The 26,933-nt window shown below is 40.2% G+C and overlaps 1 protein-coding gene and 2 long non-coding RNA genes across 7 annotated transcripts in view; 2 read left to right on the forward strand and 1 right to left on the reverse strand.

The window, feature by feature from the left end:
• The first annotated feature begins 7,347 nt into the window (after positions 1–7,347).
• On the forward strand, positions 7,348–12,515 carry LOC134168109 (uncharacterized). Its single transcript, XR_009966422.1, has 3 exons — positions 7,348–7,516; positions 12,020–12,205; positions 12,272–12,515. It is a non-coding gene; the product is annotated as an uncharacterized LOC134168109 (long non-coding RNA).
• The window catches only part of DACH2 (dachshund family transcription factor 2), a 283,607-nt gene continuing 267,706 nt past the window's right edge, over positions 11,033–26,933 (reverse strand). The window contains exons 10-12 of one of the 5 annotated variants that reach the window (XM_062627457.1): positions 24,540–24,659; positions 21,403–21,473; positions 11,033–11,904 (exon numbers count right to left, since the gene is read on the reverse strand). In XM_062627457.1, coding sequence (XP_062483441.1) covers positions 11,848–11,904; positions 21,403–21,473; positions 24,540–24,659 — 248 coding nt within the window. In that variant the 3' untranslated portion in view covers positions 11,033–11,847. Of the gene's footprint in view, positions 11,905–14,018; positions 14,207–21,402; positions 21,474–24,515; positions 24,660–26,933 lie in introns of those variants that run through there. The other 4 variants (XM_062627455.1, XM_062627459.1, XM_062627456.1 and 1 more) reach the window with 4 other exon arrangements.
• LOC134168110 (uncharacterized) lies at positions 20,053–26,189 on the forward strand. Its single transcript, XR_009966423.1, has 2 exons — positions 20,053–20,121; positions 25,916–26,189. It is a non-coding gene; the product is annotated as an uncharacterized LOC134168110 (long non-coding RNA).

The following is a 26,933-nucleotide window of genomic DNA, read 5'->3' on the forward strand; positions in this document are numbered from 1 at the left end:
CATGGGGACTCCAAAACCACTTTTGTTTGTGGGCACTGCACAAAATGAAGGGGCAAGGGCACAGAGTAAGATACCTTCTTCTTGAATTTAAATTATATGGATTATTCTCCTGGCCAATGCAGGTGTATCATCTCTTTACTGCACATGAGTAATTAGGAGATTTTCATCAATTGTCCATCAGGGCAGTTAGCCCACCCTCCTAAAGCAGCAAGACCAGAGGCCCTGCAGCAAAAAGGCAATTTAAACTCACCACTGTCAATGAATGACCGTTGTTGTTGTGGTCACTGCTAACTTTAATCTGCATCGTGTCAGCTGACTCAGTCTGAATTCTCATGAGTACCATGGGAAAGATATGTTTTGGTACATGGTATTCACAGCCTAATTTCCCATTCTTTTATCCAGTTAGAAGTGTGTAAATATTTCTTTAAAAGCAGAATTAGGAGTAGCTATAAGTATGTTTTGGTTTCCTCTATCTGCCTCTTACTATAATAAGTTTGAAACAAATGTTTGCATTTTAATAGAGTTGGGTGTATTTGGTTTTAGCTAATGTTTGGTCATTGTCTTAATATTTCACTGGCTGTGAAATTGGCTGCATCCCACTGTCCAGGCCGTTAGTGATTCTGAAAGGAGAGAATCTGCATGGATTTCCAGAAAGCAGACCTTGGCATACAGCAAGGGAAGGCTGAACTCTAAGCACTGCTTTAAAATTCTCCAGCTCTAGAGGAACCATATCACTTCACTTCTTAACACATCCTTTTCCTTCTTTTCTCTACACATTTTCTTTGCTATTTCAACTGCCCATCCTCTTCAGCCTTCAGGCAAGTCAGGTTTTTCCATGTCTTTGTTCTTTGCCAGTGCCTGTATACATCGGTCCTAACAATATTTGTCAACTGTCTTGAATTCACTTTCAGTTTATTCATATCTATCTATTGCAAAGTTTTTATACTTTGAATTTGCAGAATAGAAACACAACTGTTTCTGAATTTGTGGAATCATCCTTTGATCGCATGTAAGCTAACACTAACATCAATAGCTCTCCAGAGGAGGTCCCAAAGTAGAAACGACTGCTTCCTTCTATTGTTTCACCCTGATACTCTAATTTGGTAGCCCTCATCTCTTGTATTAACTTGCTGAATAGTCATTGTCTTGTCATTTTGTTTGTGGCAGTAATGACTATATGGACCTCTGTCTCATGAATTCTGTCATTTCTCTTCCAGGTTGCAGAGTCCTAATTTACTTAGTTGTTCCTTTTAGGCAGATTATTCAGTGCAACTTTAAAAGCTTAGAATTAAAAGTATGCTTTTCTAATGCTAAATGATACTTGATTTGCAGTCATTAATGTGTTCTTGTCGATTAACGTAATGTTTCATTGCCAGGTAAGGCACAACTGCAGTTACAAATATTTTATGACACTTTCAATTGTCTATTTCTGGTTTATTCTCTGGCAGTAAAATCTCCAACTAAATGATTCCCATGCTTTTGACTTAGTTTTCATTTCACACATGGTGACTGATGTAGATGTGTAAGTCTCTGAGCAGGAGGTAGGAATAGATGACCCCCCGAGACCTCGTCAACCTGAATTATTCTAGGAGCCGATAAAAATCTATAATAAGTAATTTTCTTCAGTGATAGCAGAAACATAGAAGCATAATTATAAACACGCAAACCTGTTCTTTACAAGGCATGCAAAAGATGCCACAGATTTTCTTCAAAGACAGAACTTGTGAATTTTCATCTGAGCATCCCCCTATACGGACGGAACAAGCTCTCAAACAGCAAGCAGGATACTGAACATTCCTGTGCTCCATTTAATCCTACAGCCCAGTTGGCCTGAAGCAGCAATCTGGTGGCCAAGTGGCGTTTCTAGTTTAAGTGCCACTGTGAAATCACGGAGTTAGTTTCTGGTGTCCTTTCCCCACTCCACCTCCTCCCCAAAAGATGGCAGCCTGTTTTTTTTCCTAGCTGGTGAAACACTGCCTGACATTATTTGTGTGCAGTGAGCGATACAGGACAATTATAGGCTTTTGTAGACAAAATAAAAACTAATTCTACCTCCCTCTGGCCATGGGTAGTTCAGTCACATAACTGGTCCAGCATATTACTAAATATATGGCAAGAAAGGTACTTGCCCTAAATCACGCAACATGTAAGAAGGAGCACTGATACATCACATCACATCTGATTGAGGAAACAGATCAAGAGCATTGGGCTTGAGGACCAACTTGGGAGCAGAGTCCTGAAGAATGTGGTAAAGGAGGAGCAAGAAGAAACTTCTGGGAGCTGTGCTGCATCACTAACAGGGGAAAAGGTGCTTTAATGCAAGGGTGCTTTAATTCCACCAGTCTTTGGCGGGGCTGAAGATGGGGAAAGAGTGGTAGCAAGGCATGAGGAAAGTGGATTGCAAGCACCACAGTAAGAAATACCAAAGAAATGGCATACTTAGTGAGGGACCGAGTGAAAGCCATGGAACAGGGGAACAAAAAGGAACACAAAAGTAACTAGGTAGCAAACACAGTGGGAGCCAGAAACAGATGAAACCAACAGCAGCTGACCACAATCACCCTGATTTTCCTGGAGTCACTTTATGGACAAAAGCATGAGATGGTGATTTCCTTCAGGCCCGGAGATGAAAGATGATTCTGGGGGACAGAGCACGAAGAGTGAGATAGATCTGCTTTTCTGTGCTGTTCTCACAGCCATGCAACAGAGAATTTGCTCATAGCAATGCCAGAAGGTTTGGACTGAGGATCTGCAATGTTACAGAGCCAACAGTGTTCAGAATTTCAGGGAAGGTTCTGGGTGTCAAATGCCTGATTTTGGTGGGAAAGAACCTGACTGCTTCAGCTAGAAGAAAGAAAAAAAACAGGCTTAAAATCAAAGGATCCTCTGTGGTGCTTCCAGAGGTCCAACAGCAGTTTAGTACTGAATTAGAATTTATAAGAAGCAAGTAGCAAATTGTGCAAACTCTAGGTTTATGCCCTATTCGATGTGAAACGAATTTCAGGGGAGAAAAGAATATTTTACCAAAACACCCCCAAACTTCAAACAATAGCATCACCAAAGAACAAACACCAATATATTTGTGTGTCCAGGAAAATGACTCCTGAAGTCTTTTCATAATTACTTCTAGCTTTGTGTTTATCATGGAGACATATGCATATGCCCGTGAATTGTTTAACTGTATAAATATCCTTTTTTCCTGTATAACAGATGCAAAAAGGGAATAGGAATGTTTTATAACTTAGGCTTTTAAATAGTAAATAAGTGGCTTACCTTCTCAGTTTGAGATGTCTTGATTTTTGCATACTGCATAATACTGAAGTATAAAAATAACTTTTTAGAAGTAATTACTTTTCCCTTTTTAAAAGGAACATAAACCCTCAAGAATATGATAAAACATCACAGTCGGTTTCAAATACTTTGCATCTTAATATGGTTGAAGTTAAGGCAGTAAGTAATTTCTGAGTTTTTCCCTTGAGCTGCGTAGTTCTTTTCATATGTAATTATTCTCTGAGTGCATTAGATAATGCTATGGTTCCCACAGCTGTATACACATCTATAAATCATTAATGAGGCAGTTAACTGAAACAAAACTATAAAAGATTTGCATTACCCGGCAGAACCCAGCCTTAATTGACTTCCAGTTATTTACAATTAATTTTTCCATTTGGAATAATGATTGCAAGCAACTCACGGGTTTTTATTGCTCAGGAATTAGATGCTGACTATTCATCAAAAGTTTTTACAGCAAGACCCTGTCAGTGGACAGTAACAAGCTTGAGGCAATCTTATTTTTACACACTCATATGCCCATACACCCCCCCATTGGCAGTGGAGACAGGTGGGAGGGGGCACATGTAGCGAAATGGGGCCAGGAGTCAGTGGTAACTTTTCTGTTTATCACACGCCTGAGTTTAACAACAATTAATTTCCTTTATAGTATCTAGCTGAAAGGCAACACAGTGAATAAAGCTGGCTACAGTTAGAGGTAGAATAAACTGCATGCATGAAGAGTGAGTAAACATTTACTTCTCTCTATCTTACAAGACTGTAAGATAGAAACCAGAATAAATGATGCAAAGGCTGCCAAGTAAATATTAATCCATTATGCTATTTAAAAAATTACTTTTATAGAAATATAGAGTGCAAAGTTAATCCTCATTAACTTGTGTTTGAGTGGGGCACGGAACTCCAGGCTGTGTGTCAGTCTGGACATGCACAGCTAAAAGATCTGCTCTCTCTGCCATATAAGCATAACTCTCATTGACATTAATGGGCTGAGGATGTGTTCATCAGGAAGGGATGGCATGTTCAAATTCCTGATAAAACTTAAGTCGAAAATAACCAGAGCCCATTTGCAGCAGCTGATGTTATCTTCATTATCTTTCCATCTTCAGTTTTCAAAATTCCTAAGCAGACAGATCCCAGCAAGTGACTCCTGATCAGTTCTCTATTTCTAAATCACAGCTATAAAACAAGTAAAATCTTATGTATTAGGGTGCACTATACTGGAACCACTACCACTGAAAATCAATCCTTCCGTGAGACTGAGCAAATGATACCTTTAATTATTTCCTCTTGCTATCATTAGTGGATGCAAGCGACATCAAATAAACATTTAGTTATGTTTCTTTCTCCCACCCCCCAGATACAGCTGTCATGCTATTTTTGTCTTGTTTCAAAGTAAATCATTTTGTCGTCCTTTGACTTCCATTTAAGGCTGTCTCTTTCTCTGAGCGAGGAACTGGAAGTAAAACCAGTGTTGTGAACAGAGAAAGGGCATCTGCAATGAGCATTAGGAGCTTTGATTTCTTTGTAAGTTGTGTAGACCAAAAGATATACCCTGGTAAACATGGGAGAGTTTAATTCAGACCAATGGTAAAGCTAACGGCTACTTCCTTCACCTTATCAATAGGTGCCAGCGAAAGGCTACTATAATTGATCTAGAAAATATGGGCCCCATGACAATCCAAAACTTGTAACCTTGAAAATCTTGCAATCTAGTGCTGAAGTAATTTTTTTCCCAGGTTATGTTCCGCTGGATTGTGTTACAATGTGCAATGTAAAGTAACGTGACAAGACTAGACATGGGTCATTCAGTCTGTCAGTAATTCAGAGCCTGGCAAATTGGTCCTCTCTCTTCACCAGTCCATGAACTTCACAGATATTTAACTTATTCATGCTACACTAGCCACCACATTATTTTAGCTGGAAAAGCTACTGTGATGTGTGAAATCTGAGAGGCTTTTCTTTTTGAAATGGGGCTGGTACCAGATGAGCAAACAGTATTGTTATTTTCATTAAGATATCACGTCCTGTCAACACGTAACATTGGCAGTTGCATTTCAAATAATTGCAGGCTCGACAAATTGTATAGCATAAATTTGACTATCTTTTTACTGTGTTCGTGACCCTCCTTATTTGGCTTGATTTCCTGGGGCGGGGGGAAGGAAGGGGTGTAGGGTCTTTTATTCTCTCTGTAAACTCAGAGCTCTGATAACTCTTTATGCAACGGTGATATTGCTGACATTGATTTTCCTTTTTTTTTTCCACTGAGTGAAACTATTTTAATAATGCTAAACCTGCGAAGTCCAGCACATTCCTGGAAGTATTAAAGTGATCAATCCCTTCTTTCTTATATGGATTCTGAACAGAGTTCTGTTACTGCCTATCTTCAAAACAGTGAAAAAGAAAGGCCATGGCTTTGGAGTTTCTGGAGGGTTTGCTTTGAAGAAACCAAAAATAATTTCAGTGAAAACAGAACTTTCATTTGGTGAAAATTTCTGTTTATTTGAAAAACTGTTAACTATCAAAAAATACACAATTTACTTACCAGCTCTGTTATAAATCAGGAGTCTCAGTGCTGCAGTGTTTCTCATCACAATAGCAGACGTCTGTGACTCCTTGCGGTATTATGAGCGTGGCCTGGTTTTGATTTGGTTTCAGAGCCAGCGCCTGTGAATCAGGACTGTGAATTCAACACAACTGCTTTTTGCTTTTCTCTTTCCCTCCCTTCCCCCCCCCCCCCCCCTTTTTTTTCCAAGCTGGTATGAGCTGAACATAACACATATTAGAACAAATAAAGAATTACAATCAGGGTGTGAGGAATTAATTTTTCCTTTGGAATGGAATCTCGGTATTAAACTACCAGGAAAAAGCCATGAAAGGAATCAGTGTTTTTTCCACTGCTTTGCACATTGTAGAGTCATTTCAACATTGTAATATAGGTGTCAAATACTAATAAATCAGCTGCCAAACGCTATCAGATACTTACTTTGTGCAGGTGTAAATGCTCACATAAAATGCAAAGCGCTGATCCGACACCAGAGATCTCCAAGAACCATTTCTGTCTTCACCAGTTTTATAGAACTGTTTAAAAAAAAAAAGATCCAATAGGGGTTTTATTCCTTGTTACCCGTGTTACCAGCTGCTTCTGTGCTTTCCTACTTTTTGGGATGTGGTTGCCCTCTACCCCCTAACCCTCTCACTTGACATCAAGGGAGAGAATGCAACAATTTCTATGGAATTGCTTTGAACTGGTCTACAAAGAAAAATTTTGTTTCAAAATAATGTTATGAATGATAAATCATTTCTTCTGCTAAAACATCTCTGTAAGTGCCCCAGCATCATCAACTGATGGCAGCACAGCTCTGGGAATAAACATATTTTCTGCTAATGGCAAAAATCAGCAGGGGAAGCATGAAGCAGGTATTTCTTCCTGATCCAGAGTGAAACATACGATTAAAGTTAAATGCCAAATCCTAGTGGCACTGGGGCAAATTAAAGTTTATTTTTCATTCCTGTTTATTCTGTCTTCTCTTTTTAGCTAATTCATCTTGTTTCGTTTAATACCAATGGTTTTTCCTTTCTGTTTGGCCACTTTGGTGGAAGGGGGAACAATTCGGTTTAGGCATGTGGCGTTTTGGTAATAAGATTAAAGCTTCAGGCAAGGCCCAGATCCCAAAACAAGAACTATGCAGGCCCTTCGTGAGTGTATTCAGCACTCCAAAGACAGGGTCAATGTACTGTGACCCCAACCACTTCTTTGCCTCTCCAGCAGCACAGCCCCTGGCACCGTCCAACGGCGTCTGTAGCGTGGTGCCACGCATGCATGCACGTGCTGTTGTGACACTCGACCACTCAATGCATGATGTTTATGTAAGGCTGTGCACTGTGAAAGCACTCTTAATCCCATTGATAGAAGATGTATTGCATTGCAGTGTTTGTTGTGAAGGAACTGTGATGCAAACTTTATTATGACAAAATCATGCTTTTGCCTAACAATTCAAAAAGATTTTCTATCTGTTGTCTTATTTCAGACTCGCTGGTACTGTAAGTACAATCTGCCTCACTGTTGGCTGACGGAAGCACACAATGATTAATTAGTGATGGGCCAATTCTGTATCATTGAATATGGACTTGCCACTTCCCTGGATGTTTCATCTCCTTCATTCCTTTGACCAGCCAAAATTTATTCCAGCATACTGGGCACTTGCTGTGTTACCAGGAGCAGCAGGTAAGCATGGCCTAACCTGTCTGAAATTGTTGGTTTTAAAGATAATGACCTTATTAAACACAGAGGCTGTCCCAGCCACGTTGACACAGAGCTAGGTTGTCTTACAGGTAACATCCGCAGTTAGCTGGGCAGATACACTACCCACAGAATTCATATCAAGAAGTGAGGGCCGCTTTGAGAGAGCACAAAGGTGAGCAATTACAGCAAAACCTTCCCACTGAATTGGCTCATTTAAATTGATTTGATATACAAATGTAAAACTGTATTCGTAACAGCTCAAAATGCATCATTATAAAAATGCCTTTTCCTCCTCTTCCATTCCAGCCTCCAGTCATCAAAGACACCCTTATTTGTAGACAGAACTAAAGTAAAAATTATTAATAGGGATTTTACAAATGCCTAAACAATTGCAGTGTGTCTAACAAATGATGGTGCCTGGCTTTAAAAAACCCATCTGTAAATCCCTTTCCCTCTCCATTGCTCCTCACTCCAGCAAGGCACAGCAGCGCAGGCAGGATGTAGTGGGAAAGCAGGAAGGCTTTCTACCGGTATTACTGCCAGAGGTAACAGATCCTCAGCCCAGGGCCAGCGAGGCAGGGAATTATAATGTCTGTAGCTTAGGGCCAAGTCCATGCACATGTGCACACGCACATGGGCACAGGAGCCCTTGTGGAGCTCAGCTGAGGCCATGAAGGCAATTTGTAACAATTCGAGTTAGCCCACATAGTGTTATGTTACCAAAAATATCCTGTAAATAAATACATTAATGGGCCACTTACTTGTAGCTAGCAATTACTTAAACCTGTCTTCAGCTTTTAATGCACAGCCATGCATTTCCAAAGGAGAGTGTTCTTGCTGTGTATTACTATAGATCCAGATTTTAAATTGAGATTGGTCACTATTGATTCTGTTAGTTTATGATGATACCGGTCTGCATTATACAAGATTCATAAAATTGCTGGAATATCCTCCATTAACTCACCTGCATTTAGCCAAGATCACCTTGTGTCCAGCTAACGCCAACTTCACTGGCATAATACCATTTCAGCAGCAATTCACAAACAAGGAGATGCTTTGTAGGAAACCGGAGCCACCCCAGAGGCAACTGCAGAGGGGCAGTGGGTGCTGCATCCCGGCACCCCAGCCTTCAAACACCTGTCCCCACCTGAGTGTCATGCAGCCTGTGCACTGCACTGGAACGGGTTTGCAGCATCCATCTGCTCTGCCACTTCTAGGAGGTGCTGAGGGCACAGGCACAGCCCAAGTCCTGCTCTTCTCAGGCTTCTTTATCTGGAAAAAAACCAACCCCAAAACCAACCACTCAGAGGTGATGTCCCTCTGGGGCTACCAGCTCACCATTGCCTGTGTCTGGGTACTGGACCACCAGGCAGGAATGAGATCATGGGGTTACGCAGCTTTCTGAAAGCAACGCACACTGCCCTACGCTGGGCATGGAACCACAGAGGACAGGGAAGGTTGGTTACATTCCAGCTCCTTACAGCTTACTTTTACCTATGAAAGACAATTAATTCTTCCTTTAGTCTTGTCTTCTCTGAGTGAACAATCCCCTCTTTTTCACCTTTGAATAACAAGATCAGCAGAGACCTAGAAAATATGACATCAAAGCAATTTCCTTGTTTTCTTACCCTTTGTGCTCAATTGCAGTGCCTGGAACCAGACAAAGTCTACACTGAGGCTTTTTACTCTGTATGGAGATAAAAAAAACCATGTCCTGCCAGCCCTAACCCCCACCTGGCTGCGTGTTGGGTGGGCAGGGGACGTGCTCTGAGGCAGAGCACAGCAGTTTGTGACTGCTGTTCAGTCTGTGCCCATGGGCTGGACACTCACCAGCCAGAAACAGCTATGGAAAAGTTTTGGGTCATGGTAACTCACCACCAGGTCCCTATGCAGAATGGCATCATTTGGAAAATTTTTAAGATGATAGGAAATAAAATAAAATAATAATACACACACACACACACATCCCCTCCCCCCCATCCACATTTTTACATGAACTGTTAAATTGCAATTGGCCAAACTTGTTGCTTGTTCTGGCTGGAATACGTTTCTCCATCATGAAGTGTTAGTTACAAGTGCACTCAGCGTGAGCTGACACACAAAACCCCCAGTGTCTTGGTTTGTCAATATTCATCAGGAGCTCCCTAGTAAGGACTCAGCAGCAGATTCAGTCTCTGAAGTTTATCAGTTTCCTAAATCTCATTTGCCAGGACTTTGACATTTCAAACTATTCTGGGAAGGGCAAATTAGAAATCAATGAAGTGCTCATCAACACGGTATCAATGCAGCCTCTAGGAAATGTACATCAGCCACTGAGGGAAAAAAATGCTAAAATAGCCTTTATGGAGACTAAAGAGAAAGACAAAACTGCAACAGAGTGAACCATTTAGTTACTGTGAGTCTTTCAGCGTGCACAACCCTGGGTAACTCACCAAAGAGCTCTCTTCAAAATCTGAATTCACAGGAGCAGTAGCAGAGTTGGGTCAGTCAGAAATGCTGTGGTATCCCAAGGACAGTTTCAAGTCCTCTTTAAAAACAAGATTTAGGAATATTATATATATATTATGTATCTATTATATTCAATATGGTCCAGCCTTCATTTCAGAGAATCTGATGGAATAGCAACTGAAATTAATAAATAGCCTAAGGTAGAATTTAAGTTCAGATGCTGCAGTGGGTCACATGCACATCAGATTTTATTAAGAGTGCAGGAGGACTCACACACCTAAAGCTGTTTCTTTGTGTCATTCCATTTTTGATTTTTGATCAATGGCAGTGTGACTAATGCAGTTATTAGAATGCTTACTATAAAAATTATATGGAATAAACCATGCTTGTATATTGGAAGACTATTCTGATAATGAATTTGATCACCTGTTAAACTGAGGCCAACATGTTTTCTGAAACTGACTTCTGGTTAAGCTAAAAGATTTAAGAATGAAAAATCAGATGATTCCATTCTGCCATATTACACAGAATAGCTTAAAGCTACTTTAATGTCTGCAAAAGTCCATTAACCAGAAAAAAAAATCTAGTGATAAAAGAACTTACTTTTGAATGCTGTACATATAGACATAGATGTAGTATACATCATCATAGGAAATACATTTCCCATAGACCTATTCAAAGGAGGGTTTTCTTGTTTAAGTGACAGTGATTTAATTCAGGGTGTGTGTAACCATAATGCACATGTGAGCCTGAGTTGGCAGGTAAATAAGCACTGTGCTGCTGACCCCTGAACGGCAGCAGGAAGGGAACAGGCGATCACTGAGCTTCACTTGACTCAGACCAGGTTTCAGTCATGGACTGTGAGAAAGGAATCTTTCAGCTGCAAAGTTCAGAATTTGGAACATAAAAGAATTAGGAAAATGTTTCATACCAACCCACCCTCTTTATTAATTTCTTCAAGTATTTTTAATAGTGCAAAATACTGGTTTGCAGCAGTACAGCAACTATGGGAATTCACAGGAAAAAAAAAATCTTAGAAGATTTCCAAAGTCAAACAAAAAAAATTTTAATACTGTATTTTTAGCAAGAACATTTTTAACAAAGAATGTGTACTTTAACTTAATATGGTACAACAGAGAAACCATACTTAAAAGTTTCCATTATCTAACACTCTACTGCATATTCATTTTTCCATCTTAAAAGACCAAAAGCCAAGCTGAACTGAGCATAAAAAAAAGCATCAATTATAATCCTCATATTACGTCAGCTGTTAGGGTTTAGCTCACACTTCTGAATTGGTCATCTAATGAAAGGACAATTTTTACATCATTCTTTTAAAAAATGTACACACATTTCTTTTTAAAACGTAATATATATCGAGTATCTGCTTCAGTAAACAAAGCTTAATTTATAAACACAATCGAAACAGCTCCATGTTGAACAGTTTCAGTGATAAACTGGACTTGTATGATGTACAGCCAGTGAGGACCTTTGTGGCTTAAAATCATTGTGCCATCGCTATACAGTAATAGCTACCTCCTTAGAGAAAAAAAAAAGTTCTTTTTTTTGGGGGAAAGGGGGAATAATTCCTGTATGTGCTTAAAAATACTAAAACTCCTTTCTAGCTCCGGGGACCTAAAAATGATCTGTTGCAACAGGCTTGGTTTGGTATGGTAAGCTTGTAAAAAGTCTCAGTATTTCTAACACGGCAGTTTTTGATGCAGCAACAGTAAATTGCTTGAAATTGTCCTTCAAGTTTCATGCTACAAATCCTGTTCTTCACACAGTACTGAAGGCATCAAAGGTTGCGAAGGGACGTTTTTCATCAACTATACAGTCTTCAAATAGTGGTCATTACACATTTTTCAACAATAGGTGTTTCCTTCAGTACATAATAGTAGGTTTGATGTATGTTCTGTTTTCTGGAGGGGAAAAAAAAAAAAAGAAGAAAAAAGGTCAATTACAAAGTGATGCTTTTATAATTAACTGAAGCTCAGGTGGGTTTCTCATTTGTTTGTGGGCTTCTATTCCCTGAAGCCAAATTATCAGATCTGCAAGTGGTAGAAAGCAGCCACCATGGAAAGAGACGCAGCAGCTGAGAAGAGCTCAGCCGAGCCCTTGGGAGGTGTGTCCACAGAGAAAGGAGTAGGGCCCAGTCCTCCTGACCAAGGGGTGTAGGTTGGGACACTCAGCTGGGCTGAACACCCACCAGCTTCGTTTCTAGTAACGTAATACTAGTCTAGAACTAAGTACTAGTGTGGAACTAGTCTAGTACTAGTTCTAGTCTAGTAGTTTCTTGCCCGGCAGCGTCTGTGGAGGTGATGCTGTAAATACTCCGAGTTGGATTTTCTTCCTTTATGGCACTTGCATTTTAATAGAATACTCATTTTCCTCCCTTTTTTCCGGGAGGCAGCCGGTGTTGTACTACATGCCTCCATAAGAGAGTGAATAACATGCCATCAGCTTTACAACATGACATTAGTATATGCACAAAACCTTCTAGGGAGCAGTGTGTTAAACCAAAATTGCATTGCATTAAAAAATGTAATAGAAGGAAATCAATATCTTTCTTTTCTTGTAAAACTGTTCTTTCATTCAGAAACCATCACATTGCTTTTAAAATTATTTTTCCTTATTTAGGGAATCGGTAGAAAGCCATTTATTTCCTTCATAAAGATATTTCTAGTTATAGTACCTATCAACTGTGATTTTTCACATTAAGCAACCTTAAGCCCAGAAAAAAAATACATATTGAAATGCCTACAGAAACTAAAGCTAACAAAAATCCATATACTTGTTCATTATACAATGAATCATGAATCCACCCAGCTACACCCGCAAGTACTGATCTTGAAGATGATAGCAAAATGATAATATTGAGAAGCATTTTGTATAATGTTGACATCTCTCCCATTACTGTTTTACATATGCCAATACTGAACACTCATAAGGAAAGAACAAGTATTGACCTGCTAACTGACACTGATCCTTGGAGCAATCTCAAAGTTTGCCACATTTCAATTTCAAAATGCATTTCAGCTATAATATGAGTGATTTATCATTTAGCAGTAGCTGTCAAAGTAACCTCCTAGATAAAACAAAAACATCTGGAACCATAAACAGAGGAGAGCAGTAGCTGAATTTTAATCCAAATCTGACATGTTCACTTCATTAGGAACAGGAAACAGCTAATTAGTAATTGAATGTTTCATGGTTTTAAGGAGGCTCAGACTTTCCAAACAGAGATGATTTAATATGTATTTCAGATGTAAACAAGAATAAAGATCGGAAGAGCCAGGGCCATAACATCTCCAGAGGAACAGTTGGGAGCATGGGAACCTCCGAAGGAGGGACTAAAATTAGTTTCAGGCCTTTGGCTAATTAAAATTATTGCCTTAAACTTAACTTAGAGGGGTAAATATGAAAGCCTGGGGAGGGGGTAAAGCAGAAATGCAAATACTGAGCACTGTGGAGATTTTTTCCTTCTGGTTACTGGGAATTTGCACGAGACTCCTTCCCACTGCAGGCTGTGGGTGATCCGGCCCATATCACAGTTCTAATTCTGACAGAATCTGCAGGTCAGCATGGCTGCCCTCAGAAGTACATGTCTCTGTGGTGACATTCTGCCACAACGTGTGTCTTGTGAGCAGCAGCACCCCTGCAGGCACTGTGTACAGATTTACCCAGAGCGTTACGTGTCCTGGGCACCCAACCAATACCTGCTCCCCAGACGTATGAAGGCATCTCTGGCCTGGCCACCTACACTGGTGGGATCCCACTAGTCCGTGTAATACCAATGGAAGTCAGCAAAAATTAGGCACTTGACACTATCCAAATGGGCACTGGGCGTCAGCTGCATCTTCTGATATATGTCTGACACTTGGTATCTGTACAGACAAGGGCAGTTAAGGCACAGACCACACATGAGAGCACGTTTGTGCTGTGTGTGCTACAAGGACTCTGCAAAGAGGAGGGGAGGAATCCGGATGTGCACTCAAGGAAACGATCTAAAAAAAATGGAATCACTACTGGTTAGTAATATATAGAGATATTTAATTATTGATATTTTTATTGTATTTTAAAAACTATTTTTCAAACTAAGGTGGGAGTTGGTCATCAAAGGTGCTGCAGGCTCATGGACTACCTAAACTTTGAACAAGTTTCAGTGTTTCCTTCCTATTCCCTTTATTTCTCAAGGAAAGTCCAATGAAGTATCTGGAATACCTGGAAGAGAGAAAGTAAATGCCAAAGCTCAAGCAGAGTGCAAGCATGCAGGAGGTATTACTGACCACTAAACAGAAAGTTCACAGTTAAATATTCCCTTTCTTATAAAGCTCTCAGTTATTTTATAAAGCTCTCAGTTATTCTCCAGAAATTAAAATACTTTTTTGTTGCTGTGCAATAAACTGAACTCCATGGCATTAACAACGTCATACCGCAACCACCTCTGAGGAGTGAGCACGTTAGGAGCATCTGTGCTACCACTTACACACAGAAAAGACAATGCCATGTTGTCAAATCTTTCCTGACGAATATTCACTGTCTCCTCAGTGTAGCTGACTGCAAGCTACATACCATTTTATAGTGTTTTACTGTATTATATAGCAAAAATCTGAATAAATCTGTGTGCAATAAATGTATTCTTTTATTAGGTTTATCCCTTAATCAAATATTCATTTATGTGGGCTTCATTCTAATAAAAAATGAAATTATACAAAGGTGAGCAAAAGCGTAGATTTACAGTAGTTTAAAGCCTAATTTCATTCTCTAGGGGTAATATTGACAATATAAAAACTGTATAAATGATATTCCCTAACACTAAATATGCTTATGAGCCCCCTGTGCATGTTATATTGCTTTACAGCCTACAGTGAAATGCATGACTGGCTTAATAAGCAAGACATTTAGAAAGGATTGTTTTTCCCCTTCACAACGTACAAGACAAGTAAAGAAGTAAAGATCTCAGTTTCTCAGTGAGCCAGAGCCTTTGTTAGTAATTGTAATTTTCCCTCAGGATGGTGTTGTCTTTCCTGAGCTGTTAGTCCAGGGACCAGCCTCCATCTCCTGCACACTCTTCTAGCAACAATATCATTGCTCTTCTCTGTCTTTCAAGGTTTAATGTGTGTATAAAGGACAAATCCAAAAGCAAGAACTATCATCTGCTTATTATTCACTTTTTCTTTTTTTTTTCAGCCTCTCCAGCACCCCTGAACTTCCTGACTCCTTTGTGAGCCTTTGTCTGTAACACCTTTCAGTCAGTAACGGAGCTGTATTTCCACAGAACTACTTTAAACCAGGATCTGTACGTGTACCCTTACAGCCTGCAGCAGCGCTGTGCCTGGTAACGCTGCTGTGCAAATCCCTCCTGCATGGGGAGCACCGTGGCACAGCCAGCAGCTGTCATCAACCGACGTGGCTATGGCTGGGGACTGTGCAAGTAACTTGGGAGGGGAAAGTCACTGGAGAAAGGAAATTTGGGATCTGCTACATAGTGAGGAAACAAAGATAAATCTGTTTTATCAGTAAATTATTCATGCAATTCAAAAAATGAACCCCAGCACTCTGTGTTGCAGAGATCATGGGCAGCAGAGATGAAATAAAATGAACCTTTGCCCATTCAGAGGAAAGAGCTGGGGGAGCTGCTAACATAGTAGTTTGGTGGAGCTCAGAGGGGGTTGTTTCTGCAGACTCAAGAGCACCAGACCTGCACTCTCGGAGGCTTCGCACAGCTCCTACTTGAGGGGTTGAATCACAGAGTCTCACAAGATACCACAGGTGTCCTGGGCAGCAGCTGATCTCTGTCCTTCCTAAGCTATACAGAGTCAGCATTTCAGTTAGACCAGAGCCATGCCAAGCTCAGGATGCAGCAGCACATGCAAAATCGATGCCATAACAATAAATCTGACTTATAAAGCTGGGGCTAATTAGTCTGAACCAGTCTCTCTCCCCACCAGTTCCCTTCTCCTGTGGCTGACATCCCTCAAAACTCCTTTTTCCCTTCACCTCTTGGTGGGGACTGCTGGCTGGTCCGGAAGGAGGCTGCACCCAGGCCCCTCTGTGGGGTTAAGGACCACAGCGATTCCAACAAACACAGCTATGGATACCTTCACTTCTGTGGGGAAAAAAAAAAAAGACCTGGCTTGCAGCGGTTCCTGTGGTTTTGGGCTTGTCCCTCAGCAGAATGGCAACAGTGAGTAGAACTGACTTCTTTGCTATTAGTTGTGTGCAGTGCAACTTTTCCCGTCCTTTACCTGTTTTCCAAACTGAGCAGTGAAAGAGAAAAAAAACCACCCCATGAGCAGGGCCGTTTCCTCTAGACTCACAGAAGCCTGTGAACAGTGACTGCTGCTTCTGTACTAAGTAAGTTTGGTTTGCTGTCTTTTAATCCATCGCTCTTTCCTATTGCCTCTCTTCCACCTCTGCAGTCCCTGATGCCTAGTGCTGGCTGTGCTGCCTCCCCCTCCTCTCACAGCAGGCTGGGCTGTGGCACTGGGCCCTTCAGAGCAACATACTGCCTCTGGGGGTCCTTCCCTTCTTTTCTTGTGTTTAGGACTACTGAGTCACTTCTGTCAAGTACTTCCGCATCTGTGTTAACAGACCTGAAATCTTGTGCAGAAATCAGGATTTCTAATAAGTAACAACAGCCAAGGACAAGAATATGTTCACTGAATACAAACTATGCAGATGCTGGAATGCCACTGTCTGTGTGAACAGACAGGGTGCTAACATAGTGGTTCCTGCTTAGGAAATACTCAAGCCTACTGACTCTGAATTATTGAATAAATGATTTAGCCCTTTGTAAGAATAGAAAGGTATGGACTTCACACTCAGTGGTCTCCTGGAGAAACCTTTACACACCTTTTGTTTCCAGTAAATTATAAAATCTCAGCTTCCTCCCCTGTGTATGGGCTTACAAGAGAGGGAGAGAGTCAGAAAAACACTGTGTGCCAAAAGCAGAACTAACACTGTGACCAACATCAGCGATACTCTTGGTTTTAAAGCATTATGTTTAAACGTTTCACATTTGCATCACCAGCAGGTGAGCCATGCAGTCAGCGCAGATATCTCACAATGAGTTGTAGAGGACCCTTTTAGCGGTGAGCAGCTAACACAAGGGCTTTCAGCAGTGCATGGCCAGTGTGCGCGTGGATACACCGTCTGGTAATGGCACACAAACTTCAAAGGAGGTTTTCTAGAAACACTGCAATATAAGACAGTACAGAAACTAGTAGAGATTTTGTAATTCAGAGCAGGATGGGAGGAAGAAGGCCTAAAATCCAAGCAAAAGAGACAGCAAAGAATGCACTTGCTTTCAAGGAAAATTCCACGACTGGTTAGTTTAATCTCAGAGAGTTCTAATCACAGTGCTCTGGTCTTTTCTTACGTCAAATTCTAAGTGCCTGAACAGTTTTTTCAGTGAAAGCAAGACCAAGACAATAGCAACTGTAATTTCCAAGCTTGCTGAATCTGTCTCTTACAATTCTAGAGTTCTCTGAAATTCAGTAGTGTGGTTGGTTTCAGTGGATTGCAGAATTTGGAGGTATCATTTGATACAGTAACAAAGTTGTTAAACCTCTTAAAAAAACACTACCCTTCTCTCTTCTGTCCGCCTTTCCCCTTTTTACCACAGGCTCTATTTGAAAACTGACAGGTTATACCGTAATATTGAAAAAGTATAGCCCAGTTTTCTAAATAATAGAACCCCAAATATGTTGCAAACTGCAGCAGTCCCTCATCTTTGGCAAACAGAGGAAAATAACGAGTTATTCATGGTTACTGAGAGTTTTTGTGCTAAATCTCTGCCAGGTTATTTCACAAACAAAAGCAGCAGCAGCCGCCCTGGGTCCCCCTCTTGTTGCAGGTTCAGTGAACCACGTTTCCTTTGAACCGCATTTTCACCCCCGGAAGGTCAGTCTGCTTGTGCTGCTGCCTCCTCCTTGAAATCTGGAGTTTTTGTAAATCATCATCATCAACTATTATGGTAACATCTATTTTTTAGAAATTTAAGCTAACATTGCTTTGCTGATTGTTCCAATATCCCCTAACAATGAAATATAGTAATACAAAAGTTAACTAAGGTATAAACATGCAAAAGGAGAAGTCTCCCTGCGATCATAAAATGATGTTATTTTCTGTTCAGCAGTTCATGTTACTGCTGTTCATGCTAATTAATTAAAGGAGCTGTTGCTGTAATGTGCAAACAGGGAATCTGAGAAACTGAGAGGGCTTTTAGGTCTCGGAGTGAAGTTAAGTCAATCTGGGCGCGGGCAATCAAATGTAATGAAATCACTTGTCAGTGCTAAGCTTGCAAAAACTGTGAAGTTTGACTAGGGAGTAAAAGGATTATAATTAGATTTCCAATAGGATAATAACTAAATGGCAGAAAGCAGTAAAGAGAAAATATTACTTTGTTAGCTAATGGTGCTGCTGTTCAGTTTTAGTTTTTATCAGCACACTTGTAGTTGTGCTAATTTAATTTGCTTTTATCAGCAAAAATGCACTACTCAAATGGTACTTGAATGTCATTTGCAAAAATCATCGATCTGAAGGTGCACTTAATGACACCCAGTATGTTTATTTTATGTGAAACAGAGATTGGCTGATAAAATGGTTGATGCACTATCTTGCTGGCCCACAAGTGAGTGATGGAGGTAGCACCAGGAGGGTATTGGTGTGCGTGCATCACCCTCCTGCACCACTCAGCTACGCAGGGGGCTCTATAACCACAGCAACTATTAATTTCCTATTTTGTCAGCTAAAAGCTTCTATCAGCTCAAGCTCTGCTGGACTAAAAGCTCAGGTATACAGAGGATGCAGGTATTAGACTGTGAAGTTCAGAAACTTTTTAAGTCTCATCTACACAGAATTTCTGTTCAATTAATATACAAAGAAGAGAGAAAATGAGTCAACTAAATGGAAGAGATTTATAATGCAGATCAGAATCCTAGTACATGAACAGCTTGTGTTAATAAAATCATTTTAAGAAATGAGCATAAAATATGATACGACTTAATCACTGTGAAAGGTGGCTGTGCAGCATTTTTGTAATTTTCCTTTAAACCATCTTAAGGAGATACTGGCAGTGAAACTAATTGAATTTCAAAGGAAAGGCACTGTGTGAATGATAGATTTCTGTCCAGCAGAGCTATTGACAACAGAAAAAGAAAGGTCTGCATTGATGCTAAAGCTTTTTTCTGTGCAACAGAGATAGATTTTGGAAGCTTGGAAACAGCTTTGTATGAGGGACATGTGTTTTGACCCTTCCTCCTCAAAGGGCCCAAAAAACAAAGGCAGCAAATGAAGGAGGCAAGGAGGGAGTGTGCTCAAATTGTTAACGACAGTAGTGAAATAGTAGCAGTCAAGTACAAAAACTATAATCAAAGGAAAAGAGTAAGAAGATACTACAGTATCAGCACAAATAAAAATGAAAGGGGTGGTGCTACAGGACAGAAACACTTTGAAATCTAAACAAGCTCTACGGAAAGCTCTTCACAAGTCTTTTTATCAGCGGAGAGTGCTCTGTGGAAAACAGGCTAAACTCATCACACATTTGCATGTGAACAAGATTACCACAGCAAAACTCTCACTGAAGTCAGCATACGCTGTCCTTCATCGTGGTGATGAAGCCAAGAGGTGCTTTGCCACTGAAGAGCACAGGGCAGGTTTACAGCTCCTACAGCATAAGTCACATTCTGCTTTTGTAGCAGGCACCAGGCCCAGAGATACTGAGCTCAGTGGAGAGCCACTTCTCCCTTTGTTCAGGCTTTTAATCTGGACAAGAACTGCATTATCCAAAGCCTGTTAAAACTGAAGAATGATGTAGCTGGGACAAGATTAAAAAAACCACAGACCAACCCAAACCTGAAATAAAAATCATAAAATCACAAGGTTTTCTGTTATATCAATAGACTACAGAAATATAAGAAAGTTTTCTTAATTCATTCTAGTAAGTAAATGGTTGTCAGAAGCGGCCATACATCACTTTCCACAGTTTTTTATGATCATTTTTGATGGGATTTGAGCCAACTGTAACTTTTTTCCTCCAACTGAAAATTGAAATTTTTTTACTAGATTCTGTCTAGAGGCACCTTTGACTCTTGGGATCTTTTTGGAAGAGCACTGAGCACTCCTCCCAGCAGGTATCATTAACAGATAGAAATGTTACAAATATTTTGCTTGTCAAATTTAAATACATGTGTCAGTGCTTATCCAATATTTTGACTATTTCTGGCAGTAACACTTTTCCAATTGCAATATTTAGAGCACAGCTCTAATCATATGTGTACACATATATACACACATATGTTGTATGTATATATATGCACTACAATAAAGCTGTGATTCTCCTTCTTTGAAATACATAGCATATGAACCTAAAATCACAAAAAGAGACAGCAGTAAAAATATTTGAAAGCTTTCCCGTATAGATGACAGATGGATGACAGATGCATAGCAGAGGTATGCAAAGTCGAGCCTTTAACAGTTGAGAAATGCTGTAAATTAGGTTCGTATCTCTAACTGCATTGCAGTCCTCCCCACACTTAAGGGGACTGTCTCTAGTTCCTTTGACACACATCGTTTTTGCACATTCCCATTACCTGGGGTGTAGAAGGGCTCTGGGAACCAGCTGTGGAACAGCACTGAAATGGGCAGCAGTTTCCAGGCTGCTGGAATAGCTGGTGCAGAACTGAATGGTGTGTCATGAATACAGCACAGAATTGAAGGCAGAAGGTTGGTTTTATAGAAAACCAACACTATGAAACTGGGTTTTTGCCGAAGTCAGAGAATTTCTCTGTTCAAATGACACCATATTTTATCAGAGGTGACTATGGATTTTCTGCCTGTCTCAAACAGCCTTCCAATGGCAATGGAAATAACCCTGAAGATCTCTGTATCTCCCTCCCTTAAGTGATGATCACACAGCTCCCTCACTTCACAAGCCTACAGCCAGAATGCACTTACTGTTCCTTGGGAAGCACTCAAACAATACAAACTGTATTTACAGTCACTGAACAGCGAGGGAAATGGAGCACTGTGTAATTGCTCCTAATGTGAAGATGACTTTCCTTCTCCTCCTACAGGTTATGCAGTTTTTGAAAACACCTGTGATCTTTGTAGGCTGGTACGGATCAGAAGTAAAATATTAAAAAGGTATTAAAAAAAAACATGTAAAACCAGTTTTGAACTTAGTGCACGTATCTGATAGCTAAATACAGCTTTCCAACATCTCTGTTTAAACAAAATTACTTTCTGATCTCGATCTTCCTAAGTTTTTCTGTACTGAAAAGGAAGACAAAATTAAATTGTGTAATCTACATTTATCTTAAAGCAGGAAAATGGAGACAAAAGCTGTTCTGCATTTTGTTACATTTTTAATTTGGCTCGTGGTAAATAAGTAAGTGATGGGATGTGGTACATACTGCACCTTGCATCGCTGCACTGTCATGTTGGGTTCCGTTGTGTTCTATTTCCATATCTGGGATTCCAGCATCTGAAAGACATGACACTGAAGATTAATGCATTCCCCTTTGCCCTCCTCTCATGCATCTTTAGAAAAATATTTATAGCAAACTAGGGTGATCTCCAAGTTACACGGTCTTGCATAAAACATTTGGTCTTCATAGAATTTTCAGTAGTAAATCGTTCCCAAAATGTGCAAACATTACTGGTCTCACAGTGAATTATTTTTAACGTGCTTCACATTTGTCTGATGATCAGATAATAACCAACACGTGATCTTAATATGTCTGTAAAATTTGCTTGGAGAATGAGGGCATCTGACAGATGAAAAATAAAACTTCAAATTGAACTGGGGTGACATTAAACTACATTGACTCTCCTAGCAATGTACCTGCAATGTACAGATTTAGAGTATAGCCAGTGCCAGTCAACACGTTTGCGTGTGCACATGTGCGTATCACTTTGTACAGAACAGGACTGTGCAAACTGCATTTAAAAGACTCACCTCAGGATGCTGTAAGCAAGCATTATCACCCAAAGCAAAACTACATATGTGATACTATGTGAAGTATTTCCAGATTTCTGAGAAGAGCTTTCCAAAATGGACTGTGGCTTTTTTTCCAAGTTGAGAAGGAGTCTCATGATGATACACACTTTTGGACTATTTAATTTCATACTGGTAATACCTCTATACGCACTATCTTCCAGGCTGGGGGTGGGGGCTCAAACACCCTAGGGTGTTATGGTAACAGATGCCATTATCCACCTTGTGCCAGCAACGATTAGCATGAAGGGTATGTGATTTGAATCCATGACACCTCAAATCCTGGAGAAACTTCTGCTTCCCGTATCATATGGCCCTTAGAATTATAGCAAGAAAAATCCCACACCTGAAAGGGAGCTGCCTGTACAGTTCTGAAGTTTTTCTGTGTAGAAGCCTGTTCTGGACTTTCTCCAGTAGAGGATAACTGTACTATTGCTTTCTCAGATCCCCGCAGTTGGAATGTCAATATTCATCACAAAGATGATATTTTGCTGGTCACCCTACAGCCTCACTGGACTCTATGCCAAAGCAGGGCAACCCATTAAAAGCATAGTCCATGCACAGAAGAGTAATATGAGTTTATAATTTAGTCATATGTAATGTGTAAACGAAATATATGTGATGTATGCACATACAGCCCTACAAATACATATGACCAAATAAATAATATTTTGATGTATATGATTTTTTCTTATAAAATTGACTGCTATTAGATAGGTCTTTCCTTATCCAGATTCCTGTTTGTTTTGAAGGGAAGTTCAGGGCACTGATCTATTAATCCAAAAAGGTTCTTTCTTTTCAAACGTTTTAGAGTACATGTTGTATATACGAAAATTTACAAAGTCATCTGTAACTAGTAACAGCATCTGTTAAATGAGACAGACTGTCAGACTTAAATTAAAAATATTCAGAATAGCCCTTCACATTTTGTTGTCATAAAATTGTACCTGCAATTAAATTGTGGATTAAGATGCTAATGAGCTACCTGATTTGCATGTGCAATCAGATTAGCATGTAAATATCATCTTCTTGCAGGCACTAACATATATATGACTACCTGAGTGTGCCTGCAAATCAAACCACTAGCAGCCAGGCCCACAATAGCAGATGTAAAGATCTGTTAATCACATTGCTGGCATGTTGGTACCCCTTAATTTGTGGCTCCCAGAACTGTTGAGTACTCCTAACTGTTGTGCAAGCAGAACGTGCTTACCAGCAATGGCAGAGTCTGGGTGAATGACCTTACAGAACATCAGGATTTAGGTTTGGTTTTTTCTGACATCCATCTTGTGGTGATGGCTGTGTCTGGGGGATGCAACCTGGGCATTTTCCTGACCCAGGGGAGGCAGTGGAAAAGGTTTCTGCTGGCTCTGTCCATCCATTCTCCCTTGGGTCAATGTCCCTGACCACGGTGCAACAGTAAGCTGTACATCCATGCTGGAATCACCACTGCTTCCCCTCTGTACATCAGAAAAGCCAGCCAGCTCCTGGTTATAGTGATATGCTGGACTATAAAACCCAGCAGATGAGAATGCCTCTGAAAGCTGCTGCTCTTGTACTTAAAGAGTTTACATCTCTTAGGTGCTCTAGATAAATCACAACTTGCAGTCCATTGTGGAGTGTTGTGATGGCAGTTCATGTAAACAGGCTGGCTGTAACTTTAAAAAACAGTCTGGGTAGCCCTCACAACTGAGAACTCAAGACAAGTTAAACTCATTATTTTTACTCAGCAGTTCAGGCAGATTTTGCAGTCTGCTTATGTTACCAAGGCTCAGTTACTGGCAGTGCCCACAGTAGGCAGCACAAAGTTAACGTAAAGGCTACACCAGATACAAATTGAACGTAACCCTGATTCATGAGCCTCTGCAGAGGCTTCCACATAGGGATGCACAGCCTAAACCTTAGCTACAGAACCTGAAATTAACTAAACCTCAACTATGTTCATCTTAAATAGTCAAGCCAAAGCTCTAAACTTTGGCCAGAACCATCTTAAGCAAGAGAGGCAATTCCTCCCACTACCCAAAACATGATCACTGTTTAGGAGGTGAACTGATTTGGTTTTGTTTCACAAGAGTATTTGGGAAGTATTCAAAACCTAGTCAGCTCTGAAAGCTGATACATATTTAACAAACTTAATAGGTCCTGAGGCTGAGCAAAGTTCAGCCAAATGGCTTTTAAAATGAAGCTCAGCAGTTCTAAAAATGAATCTGCTGGGAGAGAAGAGTTCAGAGAACCTTATAGGAACCAAATTTCACATTGTCTTAGCTGGCACTGTAACAGATTTCTCTGGTAATGTATTCAGCATTTCTTGTCAGGTCTGTGTAAACTGCTCTGTCTGTTTCTCTAGTTACAGACTTACTTATTTTTTTAATTCATGACCCGGAGCACATGGCCTGAAATAGATTTTTCATTATTTCAGAAAAGGATTGTAGGTTTTTATTCTACAATTTCCTTTGCGCATCATTTTATTTTTTTTTTTCAATTGAACATCATTCTAAGCTAACTGTGAAAGGCCAACTAAGACATTACCATTTAACATCCTGAGACCGTCACCTGATGTGGCCTGTTTTAGTGCCTGTTCCACTTGTTCTCTTCTCTTTGATTCAAATTCCAAGGCTTCCTGCAATTTTCTCTTTGCCTTCTTTTCTTTCTTCAAGCGTTTCTGAATTGTTGCTGAAACGTAAATATATTGTAAGAATGGCTGTTAAAGCACAATTAATACATAATGGAGACAGTAAATGAGTTTATGTTCATGGCCCCAGTTCTAGCTTGAGAAAACCCCAAAATCTGGCATGAATCTGATATTAAAAAACCCCAAACCAAACCAACAAATACCAACCAACCAAAAACAAAACCACAAAACCCCCAAGTCATATCCTGTAGTGAAACAATCTGAAGGGGCTTCAGATCTGCTTAAAAATCTTAAATCTTGTTGTCACTTTGGAACAGCCTCACAGATTTCAGTCTTCAGACCAGAACCTCAGCATCTTGGAGCCAGGCTGGCAGCTCATGTTTGACTTCACCAATTTGGACTCAATTCCAGGTTGAGCAGATCATTGGCTTAAACTAATTTCCAGGAACAGCAGCAATGTATATCCTCAAAATTAAATAAAATCTCTCACCCTTCATTCTAACCTTTTGCTTTAATGTTGAGATTTATAATGCACCCTCCTCCTCCAGTAGTTTTATTCAGAAAGATAATCCAAGCACACTGGTTATGCCGTCACTGACCACTCCTCATGGATAGAGGAAGTCTTCTGAATGTTCAGAGTTTAAACTAAACTTTTTTTTTGTTTTCTAATATTAAATGGAAAATAAATGTACTTCTGCAGGCAAACTGTCTGTATGCAGTATTGGAGAATCTGAAATGTCAGTACCAATAGGGCACACAGAGACATCTCATGGAATGAGGTCCTTTTTTTTGGTGAAAATGGAGGAGGAGTTGGGTTAATTTTGAAAGAAAATAACTGAAATACCAAGAACCACTGCCCAAGATGGAAGTCAGGTGTAAGGCTATTGAGAAGCTGACGGTACATAACTCAGATAAAAGATCAAATGTGTAGAGAAGGGGTATGTACTGAGTAACATAAGTACTTAAGCACTTCACTAGTACTAGGAGGAAAAAAGATGGAAAGCCAAAGGAGATGAACAAAAAAAGCATTGGGTTTTTGGTCCTAATGTTGAGAATCTCAGAGAGAAATTAAGAGGGAACTTCCCAGGTAGACGGCAGACCGAAAACAAGCCTGTAACATTGGTAAGTAAATGAAGTGTTATTATCTTCATCAGCAATTTCTCATTTTAAATAAAGCACTCCGTAAACCCCTGAATAGTAGCTGGCTGTTTGGACTTAACACAGGTGCCGATGCAGTAACTCCTGTACAGCAGTAGACCACAATGCACTTTGCAGTCGTATCTTCTCTCTTTTACAGATGGAAAGCAGAAACAGTATCTTGACAAAACTCAGACACAGGCCGTTGGTTCACCTATATAAGAACTGGCAGGAAACAGAAGTATTCCTGACTAATCTCAGTTTTAAACCCAACTATAAATACAGTTAAAACTATAACTAGAGAATCGCACAGTATTAATTGTAGGCATGTGATCAATATCTTCATCGTGAACTGCTGACATTGGCTATTGTATTGCCTCATCTATATAAATTTGAGCAATAAAATGCACCTTTTAAGCTTCTACCTTTTCAAACCCTGAATCTTAATCCTGTATTTAAACTTATTTCTCATCAGCAACAGGTCACCATTACTTGGGCCAGAACTGCATCTCAAATATATACCTCTGCCAACCACAACCTTTCCTGTGCTCCTTCCTGTCCTTATTACCCCTATTAAACTATCTTTAATGGGCTCTTACACTTGTTTTTTCACCAGTGCTGCAAGAACACTATCCTCTGTCTCTTCGTTGTATGACCTCTCTTTCCTGGTTTAAACTGCTTGGTAGAATCTCCACAGGCCCATCTCCACACTTCTGCTGGAGCCAGGAAATACTCCCCTCCTGGATACAGCTTTTGTTTCAGGAAACCTGCACTCAGCTGACACACCTGGTTGGCATAAGGAAGATTAGCTGGACCAGAGGCTGATGCCCATGTACCATCTCAGAACCATCTGGAGAACAATGTTAGCAAGCCCTGGAAGGGGTCAAAGACAACTCCCATAGCACACCCCAGCTCATATAAATGTGCGACCTTCCTACAACCCATCTCAGCTCATGCAGAGGGTTGGAGAATGCCTCTGCATTGTGCTGCTTTGATTCACATGCGTTGTCAAATCCTCACAGCCATACTTAACCCCATGGATTCATTATGGAATCAAACAAATGGAGAAACGATGGCACTAGAAAAGGTAACTAAAATTAACAGACCAAAAAGAATCTAAGCTTAAATATAAATGGTCTTTTAAAACTACCACCCATTTGAGTCAAGTTTGCTAGTGC

Source organism: Pezoporus occidentalis, unplaced genomic scaffold (assembly GCF_034315485.1).
Source record: "Pezoporus occidentalis ecotype Australia unplaced genomic scaffold, CSIRO_AGI_Poc_V1 ctg30, whole genome shotgun sequence".
Taxonomy (NCBI): domain Eukaryota; kingdom Metazoa; phylum Chordata; class Aves; order Psittaciformes; family Psittacidae; genus Pezoporus; species Pezoporus occidentalis.